General features: G+C 42.2%; 1 protein-coding gene across 1 annotated transcript in view; it reads right to left on the reverse strand.

Moving 5' to 3' along the window:
- Nucleotides 1-19368, reverse strand: part of arhgap42b (Rho GTPase activating protein 42b) — a 44417-nt gene that overhangs the window by 10430 nt on the left and 14619 nt on the right. The window contains exons 8-22 of the mRNA XM_028572838.1: nucleotides 19236-19345; nucleotides 17325-17381; nucleotides 13827-13905; nucleotides 13452-13491; nucleotides 13082-13144; nucleotides 12818-12892; nucleotides 9135-9219; nucleotides 8884-8942; nucleotides 7665-7770; nucleotides 7271-7430; nucleotides 6231-6381; nucleotides 4212-4613; nucleotides 3189-3345; nucleotides 1015-1077; nucleotides 821-900 (exon numbers count right to left, since the gene is read on the reverse strand). Coding sequence (XP_028428639.1) covers nucleotides 821-900; nucleotides 1015-1077; nucleotides 3189-3345; nucleotides 4212-4613; nucleotides 6231-6381; nucleotides 7271-7430; nucleotides 7665-7770; nucleotides 8884-8942; nucleotides 9135-9219; nucleotides 12818-12892; nucleotides 13082-13144; nucleotides 13452-13491; nucleotides 13827-13905; nucleotides 17325-17381; nucleotides 19236-19345 — 1687 coding nt within the window. The remainder of the gene's footprint in view (nucleotides 1-820; nucleotides 901-1014; nucleotides 1078-3188; nucleotides 3346-4211; nucleotides 4614-6230; nucleotides 6382-7270; nucleotides 7431-7664; nucleotides 7771-8883; nucleotides 8943-9134; nucleotides 9220-12817; nucleotides 12893-13081; nucleotides 13145-13451; nucleotides 13492-13826; nucleotides 13906-17324; nucleotides 17382-19235; nucleotides 19346-19368) is intronic.

Raw genomic sequence — 19368 nt, forward strand, 5'->3', positions numbered from 1 at the left:
GTGTGCTTAAGTATGCCTTCACAACAAAGACTACTGAAGAAGAGAGAGAAAGAGCTTAATAAAGCAGCTAAAAGATCTGCAACTTTGCAGAGCTGGATTAAAACTGCCAGCAGTGAGAGAAGCATTTGATAATGTCAAACAGCCATCCATTATTCATTTAACATGAAGTAGGCCTCTTTTATCAGGGGCATCTTCTTTAAGTTGGAGTAGGCTAATAACTCATCAAAAACAAATGTTTCATTAATAATAAATACACAGTAAATTGTGTCTGTGCCGTGTATGGCATTGTTAATTAGTTATTATTTCATGTATATCAAGAGCTCCACTTCACAGAGCATTTGAGAACCTGGGGGTCGAGTAAAATACTTTTTACTAGCTGTAGTCATGTTGTAATTGTTCGTTAGAATATATATATATATATATATATATATATATATATATATATATATATATATATGGGGGGGGGAGGCTGTTGCCTTTTTTCCAGATTAGAGCAACAGCCCCTCCAAATGTCTGTGCCAACAACATATAAGCCTACAATTTTTTTGCCACTTTTCACGCTCTTTTTGACTCTTGAAGCTTTTTCTTGACGCTTTCGACCCTTTTTTTGTTTCCAGTTTCTCAAATGTGAGGATTTTTCTGCATTGAGTACTTTTACTTTTAATACTTTAAGAACATTTTCCTACTTACATACGTTTACTTAAGCAACATTTTCAATGCAGGACTTTTACTTGTTACAGAGTCTTTTTACAGCGTGGTGTTCGTACTTTTAGCTGTCAGCTGAAGCGTAGACTGTCTGCCTAGTTTTGGCTCTGCTTACCGTTTGAGAAGTGCGCCCCCTGGGGGAAGCTGAGCTCGTGACTGTGCTCTGCCTCGCAGGAATACATCGCTTTGGCGTCTCTGTAAAGACAACAACAAAAAAAAAACAGGCAGTGTCACGGCCGATCGGAAGAGATGAGAGTGGGAGTAATGAGGTCAGACTGTTAAAAGGCGGTGTCGTGATTATTACAGCACCTTCCGACTGGAACAGATTGTGGGGAAGAGGCATTTTCAAAAAGCAGTGCTCTGGCAGCGACCCTGAAACAAAATAATATGAAGACGAATTCAGCACACTTGATTGTATCAGGGATACGATAAACAGCTGAAAAACAATGTGTTTGGTGAATTATATCGGCGAAAGAAAAGTGCGATAATAATAAAATAATACAGTTATCTATTTTGCTATATCATTGTCTATAAAAATCAAACCTAAACCAAAACAAGTGTGTCCATTTTCTCACGGCCTTGCCAGCGTGGTGAAAGGCGTAACTACACAAAACGGGAGGTTTCCTTCCTCTGGGCGACTCGGCTCCAGCACGGTGCTGAATTGAGTTAAACTATCTAACAAGGTTGCTCTTGACCCTGTGTGCAACAACCTCGGTGTCAACAGAGCCTAGGGCGAGCTGGCTGGGTGCTGTACAAGGGAACTACTCCAGAGACTGTGTGACTGGCTTCTTAGACATGACAAGTAAAACAATCTGTTTGTCCCGGGAGAAGGAGTGCAGACTGCTGCTGGGTCACATCAACCCCAGAGCTGGCAGAGTGTAATTAGAGCCAGAGAGGAAAATACATAAATCTCCCAACACACACTCATCGGATCTGAGAGAGTTCTCAATGCTCAATGCTCATAAACAGACTGAGGGGGAGGCTGACGGCTCAGAGGGGGAGGGACGGAGAGAGGGAGAAATGGAGAGAGGGAGAAAGGGGGAGACAGAGAGAGGGAGAGACGAAGAGAGGCACAGAGGGAGAGAAGGAGAGAGGTAGAGAAAGAGAGACGGAGAGATAGGGAGAGAGAGGCAGAGAGGGAGAGAGGCAGAGAAGAAGAGAGGGAGGGTGGAGGAGGAAACAGAGAGAGGGATAGACAGAGGGAGGCAGAGAAGGAGAGAGGGAGAAAGGGGGAGACGAAGGGAGGCAGAGAAGGAGAGACAGAGATAGGGAGAGAGGAAGAGAGACTGAGAAGGAGAGGGGGGGGAGAAGGAGGAAACAGAGAGAGGGAGAGACGGAGGGAGGCAGAGAACGAGAGAAGGAGAGAGGCAGAGAAGGAGAGACGGAGAAAGGCAGAGAAGGAGAGATGGAGAGAGGAAGAGAGACAGAGAGAGGCAGAGAAGAAGAGAGGGAGGGTGGAGGAGGAAACAGAGAGAGGGAGAGACAGAGGGAGGCAGAGAAGGAGAGACAGAGATAGGGAGAGAGGCAGAGAGGGAGAGAGACTGAGAAGGAGAGACAGAGATAGGGAGAGAGGCAGAGAGGGAGAGAGACTGAGAAGGAGAGAGGGAGGGAGGAGGAGGAAACAGAGAGAGGGAGAGACGGAGGGAGGCAGAGAACGAGAGAAGGAGAGAGGCAGAGAAGGAGAGACGGAGAAAGGCAGAGAAGGAGAGATGGAGAGAGGAAGAGAGACAGAGAGAGGCAGAGAAGAAGAGAGGGAGGGTGGAGGAGGAAACAGAGAGAGGGAGAGACAGAGGGAGGCAGAGAAGGAGAGACAGAGATAGGGAGAGAGGCAGAGAGGGAGAGAGACTGAGAAGGAGAGACAGAGATAGGGAGAGAGGCAGAGAGGGAGAGAGACTGAGAAGGAGAGAGGGAGGGAGGAGGAGGAAACAGAGAGAGGGAGAGACGGAGGGAGGCAGAGAACGAGAGAGGCAGAGAAGGAGAGACGGAGAGAGGCAGAGAAGGAGAGACAGAGAGATAGGGAGAGAGGCAGAGAGGGAGAGAGGCAGAGAAGGAGAGATGGAGAGAGGAAGAGAGACAGAGAAGGAGAGATGGAGGGAGGAAGGAGGAAACAGAGAGAGGGAGAGACGGAGGGAGGCAGAGAGGGCGAGAGGGAGAGATGGAGAAAGAGAGGGAGGGGGAGATGGACAGACGGAGAGAGAGAGGGAGGGAGGGAGGGAGGGAGGGAGGAAGAAATGTTGCTGAACTATTGTCCTCAAGCCTGATTGACTTGCAGTTATTTTGTGGGGGCACATGAAACTACATTGCCCTTATATTGCTGTCAACTAATCATTTCAGCACTGGGTTTTAGGCGAGGAATAATGAGTAAAATGTCCACAAGACAAGATTTCATAGACGGCATTACACTGCAGTTGATATCACCATGCCTAGTTTTAGAAGCGGTAGGTTCTAATGAGCAAAATGATGAGCTTTTTAACAGTCATTACACTGAGCCTGGTCTTTGGTAGCCGTTGCTGACGGAGGCGTCCATCCTGCAGCGCAGCACTTGTTTGGGTGGAAGGTCTGGCTGCTTGGCAGGCTTTAAACTCTCACTGGGATCCAGTCTGGACAGACTTTGGACAGATCCAGAGCAGCTCCTGTGGCCTTGAGGGAGACAGATACAGATAATGCGTGTCCTTGTAAATGACACAAAGACATTAACGTTTGATACTAAAAGAGCGCGCGCGCCGCACCGAGTCACTGAAATGAGTCATGCAAATAACATTTTACCACAGCTGTGTAAATGATGCTTAAGTCAAGGGGATGTATGAGGGAGTGCCACGCTAGCAGCTAGGCGAGCATTGTAACGTGTGTTACAAAGTGACGAGCGTTCATCTGTGAAGTAAAAGCTAGACTACAATAGAGCTGTTTGGAGCAGTTTGTGAACAGTGTTTTCTGTTGGGAATGGTAAGTCCCTTTGGGCTTTTTCACTTTGTAAACCTATAGCGTGCACATAAAGATGTGTGTGTGTGTATATATATATATATATATATATATAAAAAAAACACAATAAAGGAAAAGGAAAAGGCCAAAAAACTTAATATGAGCACTTTAACTTTTTGGAGATTATCAATTCTTTTAATTTTTTTAAGATTATCTTTTTGGCATTTTTAGGCCTTCATTTGACAGGACAGCTTAGATTTAAAAGGGGAGAGAGAGCAGGAAGGACATGCAACAAAGGGTCGCAGGTTGGAATCAAACCCACGGCCGCTGCAGCGAGCACTGAGCCTCTGTACGTGGGGCGCACGCTCTACCAGGTGAACTACCGGGTCGCCCCGAGATTATGAATTCTTAATGTAAACATCAATCGGGTGCATTATAAAAAAAAATTATATTCGAGGGTTGCTTCTTGCAATTTACAGCATACATTTTCTGAGAATATCTTTCATATCCATACAAAATTTGTATTGTAACTGAAATGTCCCTAACCTAACAGATATTGACTCGAAATCACTTGATGATCAACCTACCTTCAGATATATGCAGTGATTTCAGAGAGGGAGCAGCTGAGCGGTTCAGCAGGGCCGGCCTGAGGTCGATGCGGCAGTGCGGGGCTTTTTTGGGGGCGGGGGACAGCCAGGGCACGGTGCTGACTGAGGACAGGCTGACGGCGTCCTCGGACTCTCCGTCTGTACGCCCGGCGTCCTCCCTGGAGCTGGACTCGGGGCTGCTGACACACACAGCGCTCCTGGGGCCGTTTGAGAGCTGGGACGGCGAGCGGCGGAGGTCCGGCAGCGACTTGTCCTTGGCCTGGGAACAGGACGCGGTTTTGGAGGAGCTGTTCTGCTCGGACGAGTGGGAGGACAAAGACTCCATGCTGCCCATGGGAGTGCTGCTCGCACTGCTGCTGAGAGTGTCACCTATGCAGGGACCAGAGAAGAGGCAGACAGGGCCCTCATTAAAACCTGCTGAGTGACGGAGGGATTGTGCTTACATCATGGCTTACAGAAATGGGTTTTTTTTTTTTTTTTTTTTCTCTGGAAGCTCTGCTGGCTATCCTATGCTGGATGGTGGCAGGATGTCCCTCACCGTCCTCTTTCTTTTTTTGAACACCATTTTTGGGGCATTTGAGGCCTTTATTTATAGGACAGCTGAAGACATGAAAGGGGAGAGAGAGAGAGAGAGAGAGAGAGAGAGAGAGAGAGAGAGAGGGGGGGGAATGACATGCAGCAAAGGGCCACAGGTTGGAGTAGAACCAGCGTCCGTCCTCTTTCTTTGTGTTGGCATTCTAAACTCTGGTCGATACGGGAAACATCCTCCGAGCTCGAACCGACGATCAAATTATTTTCTTTTTTTTTTTTTTTTTTTTTTTTTAGGAGTAAAATTCTCATCACACACTTGACAGCCGTTTTAATTCCAGAGCTCGCCTCCCTACGCGCACAAACCAAAGTTCCTTCCCGAGGCACCGCTGCTCTGTCCGGCGTTTATCGCCGCCCAAGACGATTGTGATTGGTTTAAAGAAATGCCAATAAACCAGAGCACGTTTTTCTCCCATCCCGGAATGCTGGGTGGACTAGCCAGACCCTCGTCCTCCGCAGCGCTGTGTGTCACACTGGCACTGGGCTCTCCCTCAGCCACGCCCACTACACAGTCTCCTCTCAATCAGTATCATCATTCACTATGCCCAGCCTATTAGCACTCCTCACCTGTTGCCTGTTTGAACTTGTTATCTCATCTACAAGAACCCTCTCCATGGCTCAGTTGTTGTCTCATCACTACAGCACTCTACATATCATATGGACTCTCCCATATTTTGCTGCTGTGCCAGGTCTTCCTTTGTGTATCTCCAGTGTTCGTTAAGTTTGTTTCCTGGCCTTTGTGCATGAGGTTTTTTGGAACTGTTTTGACTTGAAGTCTCCAGAGTTTTTCTGTGTTTTTTGTACTCGTTCCAAGACCTCCATTAAAAGTTGTTTGGATGGTATTCTGTGTCCTGAGTCTGAGTCCGTGACACTGTGGAGGAAGGTCTGGAAATGCGAAATAATTTGTGCCTACAGCAATTAGACTGCACAATGAAAGACTGAAACTGGCTTTGGCATTTAACTGCATCTTTGCACAATTATGCAACTTTGGCGCTTGGATTTATTTTTTCAGTGCTGCGAATATTGCACTTTGTTTAGCTTTTCTATAGCAGGTTTATTCAGATTATGGATTGCTTGTCAGAACTTGCGATTGTCTTATGTATGTGTTATATACTGTATGGTCTGTACTGACCACATTATAAAGTGTTTTCTTTTTCTTTTGAGAAGTGTACGACCACATGAATTTGCCCTTGCGAGATAATAGAGTTTACTTTGACTTTGATAAAGTTTACTTTGAATTCCCATTTAAACATACTTGGAAAAACCACCAACCAGCTATTACAAGTTGAATTTTTCAGAAATTTGGTGACACAGTGTGTGCAGATGTCGGAGAGATATTAACGGTCACAGATAGGTTTTGGGAAATTTGCGATAGATGACCGTGGCGGTAATTGCTGCTTTGGTACTCACTTTCTGCATCTGCCAGACACAGTGTTGGGGTGTAGATGCTGCGGGGCTTCCTGGGCCCCGTGGATAGACAAATGGCCCTGCTCCTGCGAGAGCCAGGCCGGCTCTGGGGTTGGGGCAGGGGCACATTGGGGTCCGGAGGCTGGTGGAAGATCTGGAGGTCCAGGAAAGGAGCACTGATTACTACCACAATGTATTCCTTACCAATACAGACTGCTATTTAAATTGTTTTGGATTGTTGTTTTCTCACTATCCAGTATAGAGATGGATGAAATGAGGAACTATAGAGTGAGTCTCAAGAATGTTGTCAACCATCACAGATCGAGCAAAACATTTTATATGGAGGTAGCTATGTCTTTGTATCTCTGGTTGTGTAAAACCTTTTGCCGGATGTCCGTTACCAACCTATTTCCTTGTGTTGTAATTCTAAACTCCGGTGGATTTCTGAGGACTATGGTTAACTGCTCCTCAGATCTCTGCAGGGTAAATCCAGACAGCTAGCTAGACTATCTGTCCACTCTGAGTTTTCTGTTGCACGACTAAAACAACCTTTGAACGAACACGTTCCACCAAAACAAGTTCCTTCCCGAGGCTATTTTGCAGAGGCGCCGTGGCTCTGTGAGGCGCTTAGCACCACCCAAAACGATTGTGATTGGTTTAAAGAAATGCCAATAAACCAGAGCACGTTTTTCTCCCATCCCGGAATGCTGTGTGGACTAGCCAGACCCTCTATTTCTAATCTAATAAATCAAGATATTTGGTGTATCAATAATGAAATATGAAATTGCATATACCATGATTAAAAAAAATACTATGCATATTTTATCTGCATGCAGTGTCATGCTCAGTGTCTTTTGTCAAACATAAAAAAATTGTGCATGATCAGGGTTTTGGCCATAAATCCGTTTTAGAAAATATGATAAAGCTTGTCTAAAAGCAATGTTTGGGTGAATTTTGCAATAACATACCTTTTTAAAGTCAGCATTAAATGGACAAGGAATTTGAAAAGCATACTGTACGTTCAAAGCCAAACAATGACTTACCTTGTTGAAGTTCTCGATAAGTATTTCCATCACAATGTTCTGAAACTTGATGTTCATCATGGCGGCCACGGTTTCCTCTTGGGACCGCATCAGGGTGGGCCCAAATATGACCCCTAGGTTGGACACCGTCATCAAGTTGGACTGGCTTTGAGTGGAAACTCTGCAGGTAGAGGACATGGGCGTCACACAAGAGTAAGACGCTGTTCTCTCCTGACATTGAAAACGTTTAACTGTGTGGTGACAGTTTTGTTCTTCACCAGCTACTGAGAGTAACAGAAACAGCATTAAGGTGGCCCCAGAATTGTGAAAACAATTTAATCAGTCCGAGCAATTTGTATCTCCCCTCAAAGTCTTTGAGGCTGCAGCGTAACTGATTCAATACAGGAGTACGTACGTGACAAGGTGTTTTATTAGTAGCTCCAGCATTTCCTTGTTCCTTTCGGGCAGCTTATGAACCAATGCATGGACAGCACACACCCTGTAGTTCTGGTCATCTGACTCTGAGAAAAGGCAATAGGATAGAAAACGATCAAGAGACTGATATACTAACACAAAAAAATAACAATTATCTGACAATTAATGATTTTAGATCTGTCCAATAAATGTGACAGTGACTGTGATCAGAGTAAAATAATATTCTAATGTTACTACATTGGCATGGTAATGCCCAGCCAATATAAGATTTATTCATTTAGATTAGGACAATGCACATTAATCAACATTTCTGTCAATGCGCCAGTGTTAGCCAGTAGGCTAATTTTCAATTGTAGTCCTAGTTACCTAGCATGCATGTCTTTTATGCTGTTGTTTTGTGAAATGTTAGTGTTTTGTGCAATATCTTGTTTTGTGAAATGTTGCTGGGTTTTGTAAAATGTCATTGGGTTTTGTGAAATGTTGTTTTTCATAAAATGTCATGTTTTGTGAAATGTCGGGGTTTCCTAATATGTTGTGTTTTTTTTTAAATGTCTTGTTTTCTGATATGTTGTGTTTTCTGGAATGTCGTCGTGCTTTGTGAAATGTTTTTTTTTTGGAATGTCGTGCCTTGTGAAATATTGTTTTTCATAAAATGCCGTGTTTTGTGACATGTTATTGTGTTTTGTAAAATGTCATTGCGTTTTGTGAAATGTTCTTCATAAAATGTCGTGTTTTGTGAAATGTCGTGCTTTGCAAAAATGTGTTTCGTGAAATGTTGTGTTTTCTAGAATGTCTTCATGCTTTGTGAAATGTTTTTTTTTTTTGAATGTCGTACTTTGTGAAATGTCGTTTTTCATAAAACGTAGCATTTTGTATTTCACAAAATGCGACAGTGCTTTCTGATATGTTGCGTTTTGTGAAATGTCGTGTTTTATGATATGTTGCGTTTTGTGACATGTTGCGTTTTCTGGAACGTTGTCATGCTTTGTGAAATGTCGTGTTCTGTGAAATGTGGCTGTGATTTTTCCTTCAGGGCCACCCTAGTAAACAGATGTTGCGTGCTTCATCGGTGGGCTGTGTTTTAAATTCGACAATGCTCTGCCAACTTAAGAATCTCTCTTTCATGTATAATAATAAAATAAGACATGGTAAAAATACATATTACATCATAACTACTATGGTAACTTTTCATAACTTACTAACAGCCAGGACAAAGTCTTTGTGGAGCTTGAATGTCATTAGAGGCTCAGAGAGACACCTGGTGAATAGAGAGAACAGTTGTCATTGATTTCCTGAGTGACACGGCTCTTTTGAATGCAGCCACCCTTCCTTAATGCGTCACTGGCAGCGCTGAATGCATGACTAACACCAGGGAGGATTCAAAGATGCATTATGGAGATAATGATAACTCTTGAAAGTTAAGGACAGGCAGACGGTGGGGCGAGCTGACCTGAGGTAATTCTTCAGGCCGCTGGTGATAGTTTTGTTGTCCCACGTCTCCGGATCCAGGTCCATATCCACAGGTGCCTTGGATGCTATTGGAAACATTTAGATTTTATAGCACACCACAATGGTAAACTGTGAAGAAGCCAACACAACCTGACATGACCTGACAGGCTGCTTAACTGAGCATTAACAATACTGACTGTCTTCCTGCATAGAGAGACTCAAGAGGACCCTCTGAAATAAATGAACAAGTGCAAGGGTGGTGTCTCATAGAGATGGAGATCAAGCTTTAGAGAGAATTTCATGAATCATTAAGACATTTCCTGTTCAAATGTATGAGACGTATGCAAACAGGGCTACGTTGGGGCACACATTAAAATGGTAATGACAAAGTAGTAAGTAGTATATAATATGTAATAGTATGGGACCAGATGGCTGTTACACTGTCACACCACAAGGAGGACCTCTTACTTCACTCTGCAGAGTCACATGATGTTTGCTAAAGCTGGAGATTCAACTTGAGATGGTTGTGAAAAATGAGTTATTCATACACTAGAGCAGAGATCTTCAACAGGGGGTCCTCAAAGGGGCCGCCAAATAATGTTATGTTATGTTTCTCTGCTCAAAAAATTAAAACATGTCTGAAAATAGGAATTAATATGAATCCAACATATTAATAGCAAAGATAAATTGGCCTATTTGTGAAAACATTACTTACACATTGAACATCAGCTTGCTATAGGTTAAGGCAGCCTCTATGATAGCCAAACAGTTAAGCATAAGGATTCACTGTGCCTTCCAAATGTATGTTTATCGTTAAATCATGATGTATAAATACTAACCATTTATTTTCATCCATCCGGCCCAGTTTAATATGCAACTCAATTGTATACAATATATGCAGTAGAGGGTCCCTACTCGGTCTCTCTTTCAGCTAAGGGGTCCCTGGCCTTAAAACACGTTGAAGACTCCTGCACTAGATGAAAGAAAAGATGGCCAATCAGGCATTTGGAAATTAAATAAGTATTTAATTATGGCATGTGATGGGAGTAAAAATGTAGGGGTCCTTGATAGGTTTCCAGGTGGTGCCCAGCAAAAGGTGGAATCCTTTATTTTCACTTTAATTCATCCGTAAGTAACACAATGACAGAATGTATGACTGCAGTATTTTGGTCATAGGATTCACACACTTTCTCTAACAAAACATCTGAAAGCAAGAAACCTATCTGACGGGCGACCCTGGGACGACATTAGGGATGCACCGATACAAATTTTTTTAAGATCAAATACTTACATTTGGGTACATGCCAATACTGAGTACTGATATGAGAACTTAATAATCCCTCTGTTTTGAGACACACAGAAGGTTTTGGCCTTCTCTGATATTGTTCAAAACAAAGCAGTATTTTCAAAGTACCATGCCTTTTTTCTATTCAAAGCTCAGTGCCTGGGTCTGGACATTTCCTGGGGCTAGTGTCAATAAAATAAATCATATTCTCCCTAATATCAAACTGCTGTGTGAAGTTTAGAAAGAATGAAGAACGCAAAGTCTAATGATGTTATTCACGTGCATATTAAAGGAACACGCCGACTTATTGGGACTTTAGCTCATTCACCGTAACCCCCGGAGTTAGATAAGTCCATATATACCCTTCTCATCTCCGTGCGTGTTGTAACTCTGTCTGACGGCCCCACGGTAGCTTAGCCTAGCACAGATCCTGGAGGTAACTGGCTCCAACTAGCCTACTGCTCCAAATAAGTGACAAAATAACGCCAACATGTTCCTGTTTACATGTTGTGATTTGTATAGTCACAGCGTGTACAAATAACAAGGTCACATGAGACACAGCCATCTTCTAACCGTATATAAACTGGGAACTATATTCTCAGAAAGGCGAAGCACTGCTACTTCTGCTACTTGGGTGGAGTGATATGCTTGCAGCACCTTAGAAGCCCTGAGCAGAGAGTAGCAATGCTTCATCTTCTGAGAATATAGTTCCCAGTTTATATACGGTTAGAAGATGGCTGTGTGTCATGTGACCTTGTTATTTGTACACGCTGTGACTATACACATCACAACACGAAAACAGGAACATGTTGGCGTTATTTTGTCACTTATTCAGAGCAGTAGGCTAGTTGGAACCGATTACCTCCAGGATCTGTGCTAGGCTAAGCTACACGGTGGGGCCGTCGGACATAGTTACAACATGCACGGAGATGAGAAGGGTATGTATGGACTTATCTAACTCTGGGGTCTACCGTGAATAAGCTAAAGTCCCAATAAGTCGGCGTGTTCCTTTAAGTAGCCATGTGGATTTACTGACCTGGCAGAGAGGATGGATTGTTTACGCCAGCAGCTAAGTTCACAAGATTTTGTCCAAATTTAAAGACTTGTGGCAAACTATAACAGTTAAAACAGTAACGGCTGGGAATCTCTCGGCTCCAGTACACTGAGAAGACGTCGAAACGCAGTATTATTAACGACTGACAATGGCTGGTCGTCAAGTGCGATCATGCATTGGGCAAGAGCCTAGTTATTTATTTTACAGCCAAAAATCTCCAAACGGCTGGCACTGCTCCTCTTCCGTCTCCTATACCTGCTTGACGGAGAAGTTATTGTCACATTGCTATGAGGTGGTATCGGGTGTGGTAGTATCGGAGTCATTTTATGACTACAAGTACGAGTACATGCGCACGGCATCGGACCATTACCAGATACTAAAATCTGAGGTATTTTTCCATCACTTTTGGCGTGTTTTTGCTGCTTTTTTTTACGTTTAACGCTTCTTTTCACTACCGTGTATACACATCACAAACACTAACTTAATTCTAGTTTTACACTTATTTTTGGAAATCATGGTCAATAAACCTTATTTATAGGAAATTATACCTAATACTTGAGTTAAAAAAAGCAGAAATTATGAATTATTTAGACTAGTATTATAGGAAAGATAATCACAGACTGGTATATGTCAACGTTCAGTTGAGATACTTGTACTTGCGAAGCGCGTTGCATGGAATCATCAGTGTTACTTTTGGGTAATTAAAAATTAGGTCATTAAAAAGAAACTCATATTTCTGATATAGAAATTTTGAAAACGGGTCAAATTTGACCCAAAGACTAGCCTAGAAATCTAGACGCACCGTAGCGGCAGCAAATGTAATTTGCAGCCAGGGTCAGTCTCGGTCTCCAACTCTCCGTTGGGTTGCGAACTGGAAAAACCAAATTCTGGTCAGGCCAATCACATCGTGTATAGAGTCGGTGGGCGGGCTTAACATAAGGATGGCGGAGTTGCGACGGTTCCGCGTGAATTCCCCGCTACTTGAAAACAAAGAAGATGGCTGCTGCTGGCGAACAGCAGTCTTTCGAATCGGCTTTAGCCGCCTGCGACTCTGGAAGACTTGGAGTTAAGCACTGAAGTCATTCTTAAAAAAGGAAGATGTGTTCAGAGTTTTGACGACCGGATACGGCAAAAGTTGAATCTATCAACTAGCGTTGCTCTGGTTGGCTATGAGTGCAGAGGGAATCTGAAAGACAACTGTTTATCCCACCCCTTGGATTTAGCCCTGCCAACGGTGAGTTCCCAGACCCAACATCTTGATGTGGGTCTGGCTTGTCAGGCTACCTGAAGACAACACAAGGGTTAACTTACGGCTCTAGTTCATTTTTCCTCTGATTTTACTTACAAAAGACCGTGGTCATCAGCTTCTGTACTTTGGAGTTGACTCCTCCGATTCTGTACAGTCCCATTGTAGTTAATCCTGTGCGGCAATACAAAAAGAAATGAAAGAATTGGAACAAGGAACAAAGATTTTCTGTTTAGCTAAGACTTATGCAAATGATATGTGCCGTCATGTCCACTAATGAATGAAGCACATTGTTATTCATATTCAGAGCCAGGCAGCACTCAAGTCATTTGACAGATGAAAGCTGAGATTTAAAGGTCTCACCTCTATTCTCCACCAGTTCAATGCATTTCCTTACGAAGTTAAAGCCCGCCTCATTAAGAAATGCTGTAATACAACATGAGAATAGGGTTGACATGTCAATTAACGCCTGGGTTAACCACGCATCATGCAGGAATAACAAGCGCTCCCCTATGCCTTTGCTCTGACTAATAAGATACAATCCTTGTGCTGGAAGGCTCCCCTATGTCATTTCAGTGGGTGGATGTCAAGTAATTGTGTTAATGAACAGAGATTCTATAGCATGCGTTTGATAGGTATGTGTGTTGGGGATTTTACTCCAAGTCTTAGAAAGCTAGATTTATGCATTTCTATGATGAAAGGGGTTTGGAAAGATAAAAAAAAACACACTTACTCTCCTCCTTTTTGCTCAATATGGCTGGCAGGTTGTAAATCTAGACAATATTTACAACAAAAAAAACATTAAGTTAAGAAACCATTTGGTTAAAATTGAACAAAACCCCAGAATGAAGAGAATATGTGTCACAGTTTTTACCCAGTGGTCTTGTGCTTTGAGTGGACTGTCCTATTGTTAGCACACGTCTGTGAGGTCATAGTTTCTTAAAAAGACTTACCCTGAACCCACCAGAAGAGGGCGCCAGTGACAAATAATTCAGTTTTTGGTGGTGTTTTCTTGTCAAACAAACAACTACAAAAAAATACACATACTGGCCAAACATCAGCCAGCCCAGAATGAATATTTCAGAGACCAACAGGCAGAGTTCCTCACCGGCTCCTTGCCATCCATGGCCTCCAGCCACAATCTTCTGTTGGACTCCGACAGTGCCTGCAGTGTCATCACGCCATGCCTGGAAGGATTTCAGAGAAAAGCTGCTCTCAGTCTGATTTCATTGCCCTGGGGCCCCTGGACAGACCTTGTTTACACTGGCTGAGACCGCTATAAAAGGACTAGTGTGACTAAAATAGCTCATATGCAAATGCTGGACTTCAAGCTGTGCCCTCGGTTGGCTCGGTGCTTCACATCACATTCCCAATTAGATGCTACATGTGCTTAATATTAGAGGGTTTTTTTATTTTTTTTTTGCACCAAACATGCATACACCTTCACATCATCTGAGTTATCGTGTCTCATCTCAACATGTGTTACATAGCCTGAAACTGTTCTGAGCATTACGTGCAGTTGATACACAGCACTGCTACAGGATGTAGTAAGCTGGTGATAACATTATCTGATGATACTGGCAAACAAAAACAAACCCCACCCATCCAGTAGTGATAGTTAGTACTAGCATGGAGCCATGTCAAGTTGCATGTGTTAACGGGTAATATTAACCAAATTATGAAATTAAACCAACTGATTTTTAATGTTCCCTCTAGTGGTATCTCGCACTGCGGATAGTTTTGGATTTATTTGACCAAGTTTTTAGATACCTGTCTCCAATACAGTGGAGGTGGAAGGAATTCCATTTGTGATGCTCACAACATTGAAAGCATTCAAAAGATCTAGCACCATCTCTTTCCAGATAAAGTGACTCCGTGTTATCTGTTTGCTTTGCAAGTACTTTCTCAGTCCATATGAAAACTTTAGACAGTGATGTCTGTGGAGTACCGGGGAAATGTTGCTGTTCAGATTCATTAAATAACATTTCTTTCATTGCTTCGAGCACCACAAATGAAATTCTATTCATTGGGCAAATCTGGGCAAATAGAATTAAACAATTTGCATGACTGAATACCCCTTTAGGAATTTGTGTGAAACAAGCATTTAAAAGATGAGGTTGGGAGCTAGTTGGCCTGATTCTGCCGGGGCTATAGGTTTATTATAATGAGGACAAATAGTTGAGCTCGAAGCTGCCTGGAGCTTGGCCCACATTGTCCTTGTGGTGGGAACAAGAACCTTGGGGCATCGCCGTTTATGATAAATGAGTTGTCCTGCAAATAAAGTGCAGTTATTGTCCATGCTCAGCAACACTCACCAAGGGTGAGCGGTGCAGGCCGCGCTGGCACTGTGCAACACCAACACCTAGTGATGATGAGCTACTGTACCTCTATATTCTGAAGTACACAGCACAATAATGAGCTCTTATCAAGCTCTCATAACGTCTGACTAGATCAATTCGGCCACGGTTCATCAACGGGCAGCCGACTCAGAAATGTTTGATCTTTGGCCAATCCCTTGTCCTATTCCCTCAGTACAACATTAAATACCAATCAGTTACGAGTGTTCCCATACAGCTGAATGATTTCAAACTTCTAAAAAGAAGGCACAATAATCAATTGATTCTCAGGATTACATCGATCAATGTATTATTTGAGTAATTGCAGTCAAGTGGAAATCATTTCAGAGTATGTCTGGTCTCCCTAAGCCCATATTGACCAAGTGATTTTGTGAAGGCAACAGTATTTCATTAGAAGGGTTGAAGAGTAAGACTTTACAAGAACCATCATTTATAAATGGCAAACTGGCAGTTTAATTCAACTTTAGTTAATAGTCACGTTACTGGTAACAAACTATGAACGTATGATTTTTAATCTTTACTAATGATTAGGAATGCTATAATTGATGATCTTATCATTAGTTTAGTGCAATATAAAGTAATTAATTTATAAATGTAGATAGTTAATACTTTGTCAATGGTCATTAATTGCTTGCAAACAATGTATAGATGGCTATTATTAAGTTGCAACTAATTAATTAGTTAATGATTAATACGTGGTAAATTAACAGTGGAATTGATGGTGGTGGTAAATATTCATGTTTGTGAATGGGCAACACAGATTTTGATAATGAACGACTAAACACATTACACACTGGACCTTTAAGCATCATGTGACATTATTTTGGCCCCATTAAATCCTTTTTTGGAGATCTCTAAAAGAGAAGATTATTTGATTATTAGTGCACTGATAATAGCTCTCTAAATAACTTCAATAGATGCTTTACAAAGTATTTATTTAACCACTACCCGGGGTTCTAGCCAGCACCAAAGGAAATTCACCAGCGCCAAAATGACAAGAACTGAAAGAAGAAAATAGCAATTCAAATCCTCTCCAAATGTGTTTAATAGGAATTTACCAAACAGCCGTTGAACAAGCAGAATGTGAACTTTGCTAATCTCAGTTTTACCGTCCAGAGTCAGGCTGTGTCGGACTCTCCCGGTGACTTTTACGCCAGTATTTAAAGTGCTCATATTATGCTCATTTTCAGGTTCATAATTGTATTTAGAGGTTGTACCAGAATAGGTTTATGTGGTTTAATTTTCAGAAAACACCATATATTTGTTGTACTGCACATTGCTGCAGCTCCTCTTTTCACCCTGTGTGTTGAGCTCTCTGTTAGCTACAGCTACAGAGTGAGGCATCTCACTTCTATACCATCTTTGTTGGGAGTCACACATGTGCAGTACAGGTAAGCACTGCTAGCTAGTCAGAAGCAGAGTATGAGGGCGTGCTACGCTAGCAGCTAGGCGAGCATTATAACGTGTGTTACAAAGTGACCATGTTTGTCTCTGAAGTAAAGGCTGGACTACAGTAGAGCTGTTTGGAGCAGTTGGTGAACAGTGTTTTCTGTTGGAGATGGGAAGTCCCTTTGGGGTGGACTTTGGGCTTTTCACTTTGTAAACCTATAACGTGCACAAAAAAAGATATATAACACAATAAAGGAAAGGGAAAAAGCCAAAAAGCACAATATGAGCACTTCAAATATTAATATTATTTTTGTAAGCAGTTTTGTTGATTGGGGTTTCATTTACTCAAGCGTAATAGACAGTTTTGTTTATCAGATTGTCAGAAATAACAGGCAAATGCATAGATTTCTGTTGAATAAGGTAACAAGGGCTTATTGCCTTTACTGTACAGGGACCAATCATGCTAAGCCAAAGGGCCCATTCTGAAACCCTGCTAACGAGGTATTAGAATCATCAGTTGCAACTTTATAATAGCCGGTTTAGAAATAATTTGGTAATCATTAACACATACTAAATATACTATATACAATTTGAATGACGTGTGCGACAATTAACTGTTAAAAGAACAATAGCCTTACTAATGAATAATAAACAGTATTAATTATCATGTAATTGTTTTTTAAGAGTAAAGTAACTATCAACTCAAGTTGAATTTACTATCAATGTAGCATTTATCAGTGATGGTTATTATAAAGTGTTACCGAAGGGGTGGAATTGAGATTGAGAGAATGATACGATTAGCAGCACACATGCAGCACATGCAACTGCTCTGAAAGGGCAGCACTGGTCAGTTCACATACCGGACTTTACAGAAAAACTGAAGCGGTCTGAAAAGAGTTCCACGACAGATGTCATTTCTACATCCACATGAACACAGAGAAAAGACGGAATGGGTTCAAAAAAAAAAAAAAAGAGGAGTCAATATCGATGTTGAGAGCATACAACAAACAGGAGCTTGGGAGGGAGAGGACTTGAGGAACATGCAGGCTACAAACAGAGCTGAAAACATCTGGCAAACCAGGAGTCTTTGAAGATGTTAATCAAACCTGAACAGCTCTTGCAATGCTGAGTACTCCCATGATAATCTAGGTCAATTGCAAGTATCAATTGGGTTCAATAGAACACAAAATGCATGAGTACAATAAACATCCACATGCGCTTCCTCAATCTTTAAATAGGTTAGTTGTAAAAAAAAAAAAACTAAAAAAAAACATGAATTTACCACCGTTTCCATGTGGGTGACTTTTGCTTTGATATAGACAGCTAATATGTGAAAGGATTTTTCAACTTAAAATTACACTTACTGTGAACTGCAAAATGCCATGCCATGGTAACTACTATTATTCACACCATTTACCAAAAGGCAGTATATTATATAGTATATTGACATCAAATAGATATTGAATTTGGTGATGTGTAATGTTTTCGAATAGACTGTAAAAATAATGAACGAAGCTTCCGGGTCTGAAAAGTGAAGCAAATGCTGAAGTGTCTTAAAGCTGCAGTCCATCTCATTGCCAGCAGGGGGCGACTCCACTGGTTGCAAAAATAAGTATCTTTGTTTAGAAGTCTATGGGAAAATGAGCCTACTTCTCTCTTGATATATTACTCAGTAAACATTTTCAAAATGAGTTCATGGTCTGAATTGCTAGTTCTTAAGTCTTCTTCAATGCAGCATGATGTTCATTTTGTAAATTACGGTCCTATTCATTTTAAAACAGACGATAAAGCAGGGGATGCTTTAGGACCTGTCAATCAGAACAGAAGCTTAGCGATGCTAACAACGGCACTGTGGACATTGAAATAGACCTGAACTTGTTTTTGGGGTGTTGTCTATGTTTTCAGCTTAACCTTCGACCCTCTCACTGTGTGTTTTCACTTCGTCAAAGTTAATTGGAACATTTTGGTCGCCTAAAAAAAAAAAAGTCTTGTTCAGCGTTCTGAGAACTAAGCTCGCTAGCGGTCGCTAGTCTTAGCTGGTAACTTAAGGGAAAGTTTGTTTTTCTGTACTGCCGTACATGCAGATGACTCGCGCCAAGATCCGGCGCTCCGCGCTTACCCGCCGGTAAATCTCCGCTGGATGACTCGCTTCAGAAGGGTTGCAAATCGACAACTTTTCCCATTTAGCCTTTAGCGCAGCGCCATCGCATCCATAAACAACGCTGGCTTGCCCGCGTCATCCTCCCCAGCTCCACCGTCTCATCAAAAATCGTCACATCGGGCGCCCGGATAGCTCAATTGGTACAGCGGGCGCCCATATACAGGTTTACTCCTCGACGCAGCGGGCCCGGGTTCGACTCTGACCTGTGGCCCTTTGCTGCATGTCATTCCCCCCTCTCTCTCCCCTTTCATGTCTTCAGCTGTGCTGTCAAATAAAGGCCTAAAAATGCCCCAAAAATACCATCCGGTTGCAAAAAAAACAAGATGGCGGCGGCCACCTAGCCAAACTCCAGGCTTCAAACCAGCAGTCTATAAACCAACGGGTGACGTCACGGATACTACGTCCACTATTTTTACTATGGTTTTTCCGAATTGTTTTCTCTAAATGCACTCTTATAACTAATGATGATGAAATAAATGTTGAAATGCTAGAGCTGGTGGTTATAGTGTTAAATATCATGTTTTGTGTATGTTTTTTTTTTTTTTTTTTTAGTCCATGTAAGATGTAAGACATTTTTGGGAACATGCAGAAGATTCAAACAATCCCAGACCTTTCCATCACTTCGATATCGAAGCAGAAACGCTTGTCGATTGAGTCCGTTTTCCTCCGAATGCAGGACTTGAGCTTGAACATCTCCGGCTGGTTCACGACAAGACCATTCTGAAAAGTAAACATATCGTACA

Source organism: Perca flavescens, chromosome 3, assembly GCF_004354835.1.
Source record: "Perca flavescens isolate YP-PL-M2 chromosome 3, PFLA_1.0, whole genome shotgun sequence".
Classification (NCBI taxonomy): domain Eukaryota; kingdom Metazoa; phylum Chordata; class Actinopteri; order Perciformes; family Percidae; genus Perca; species Perca flavescens.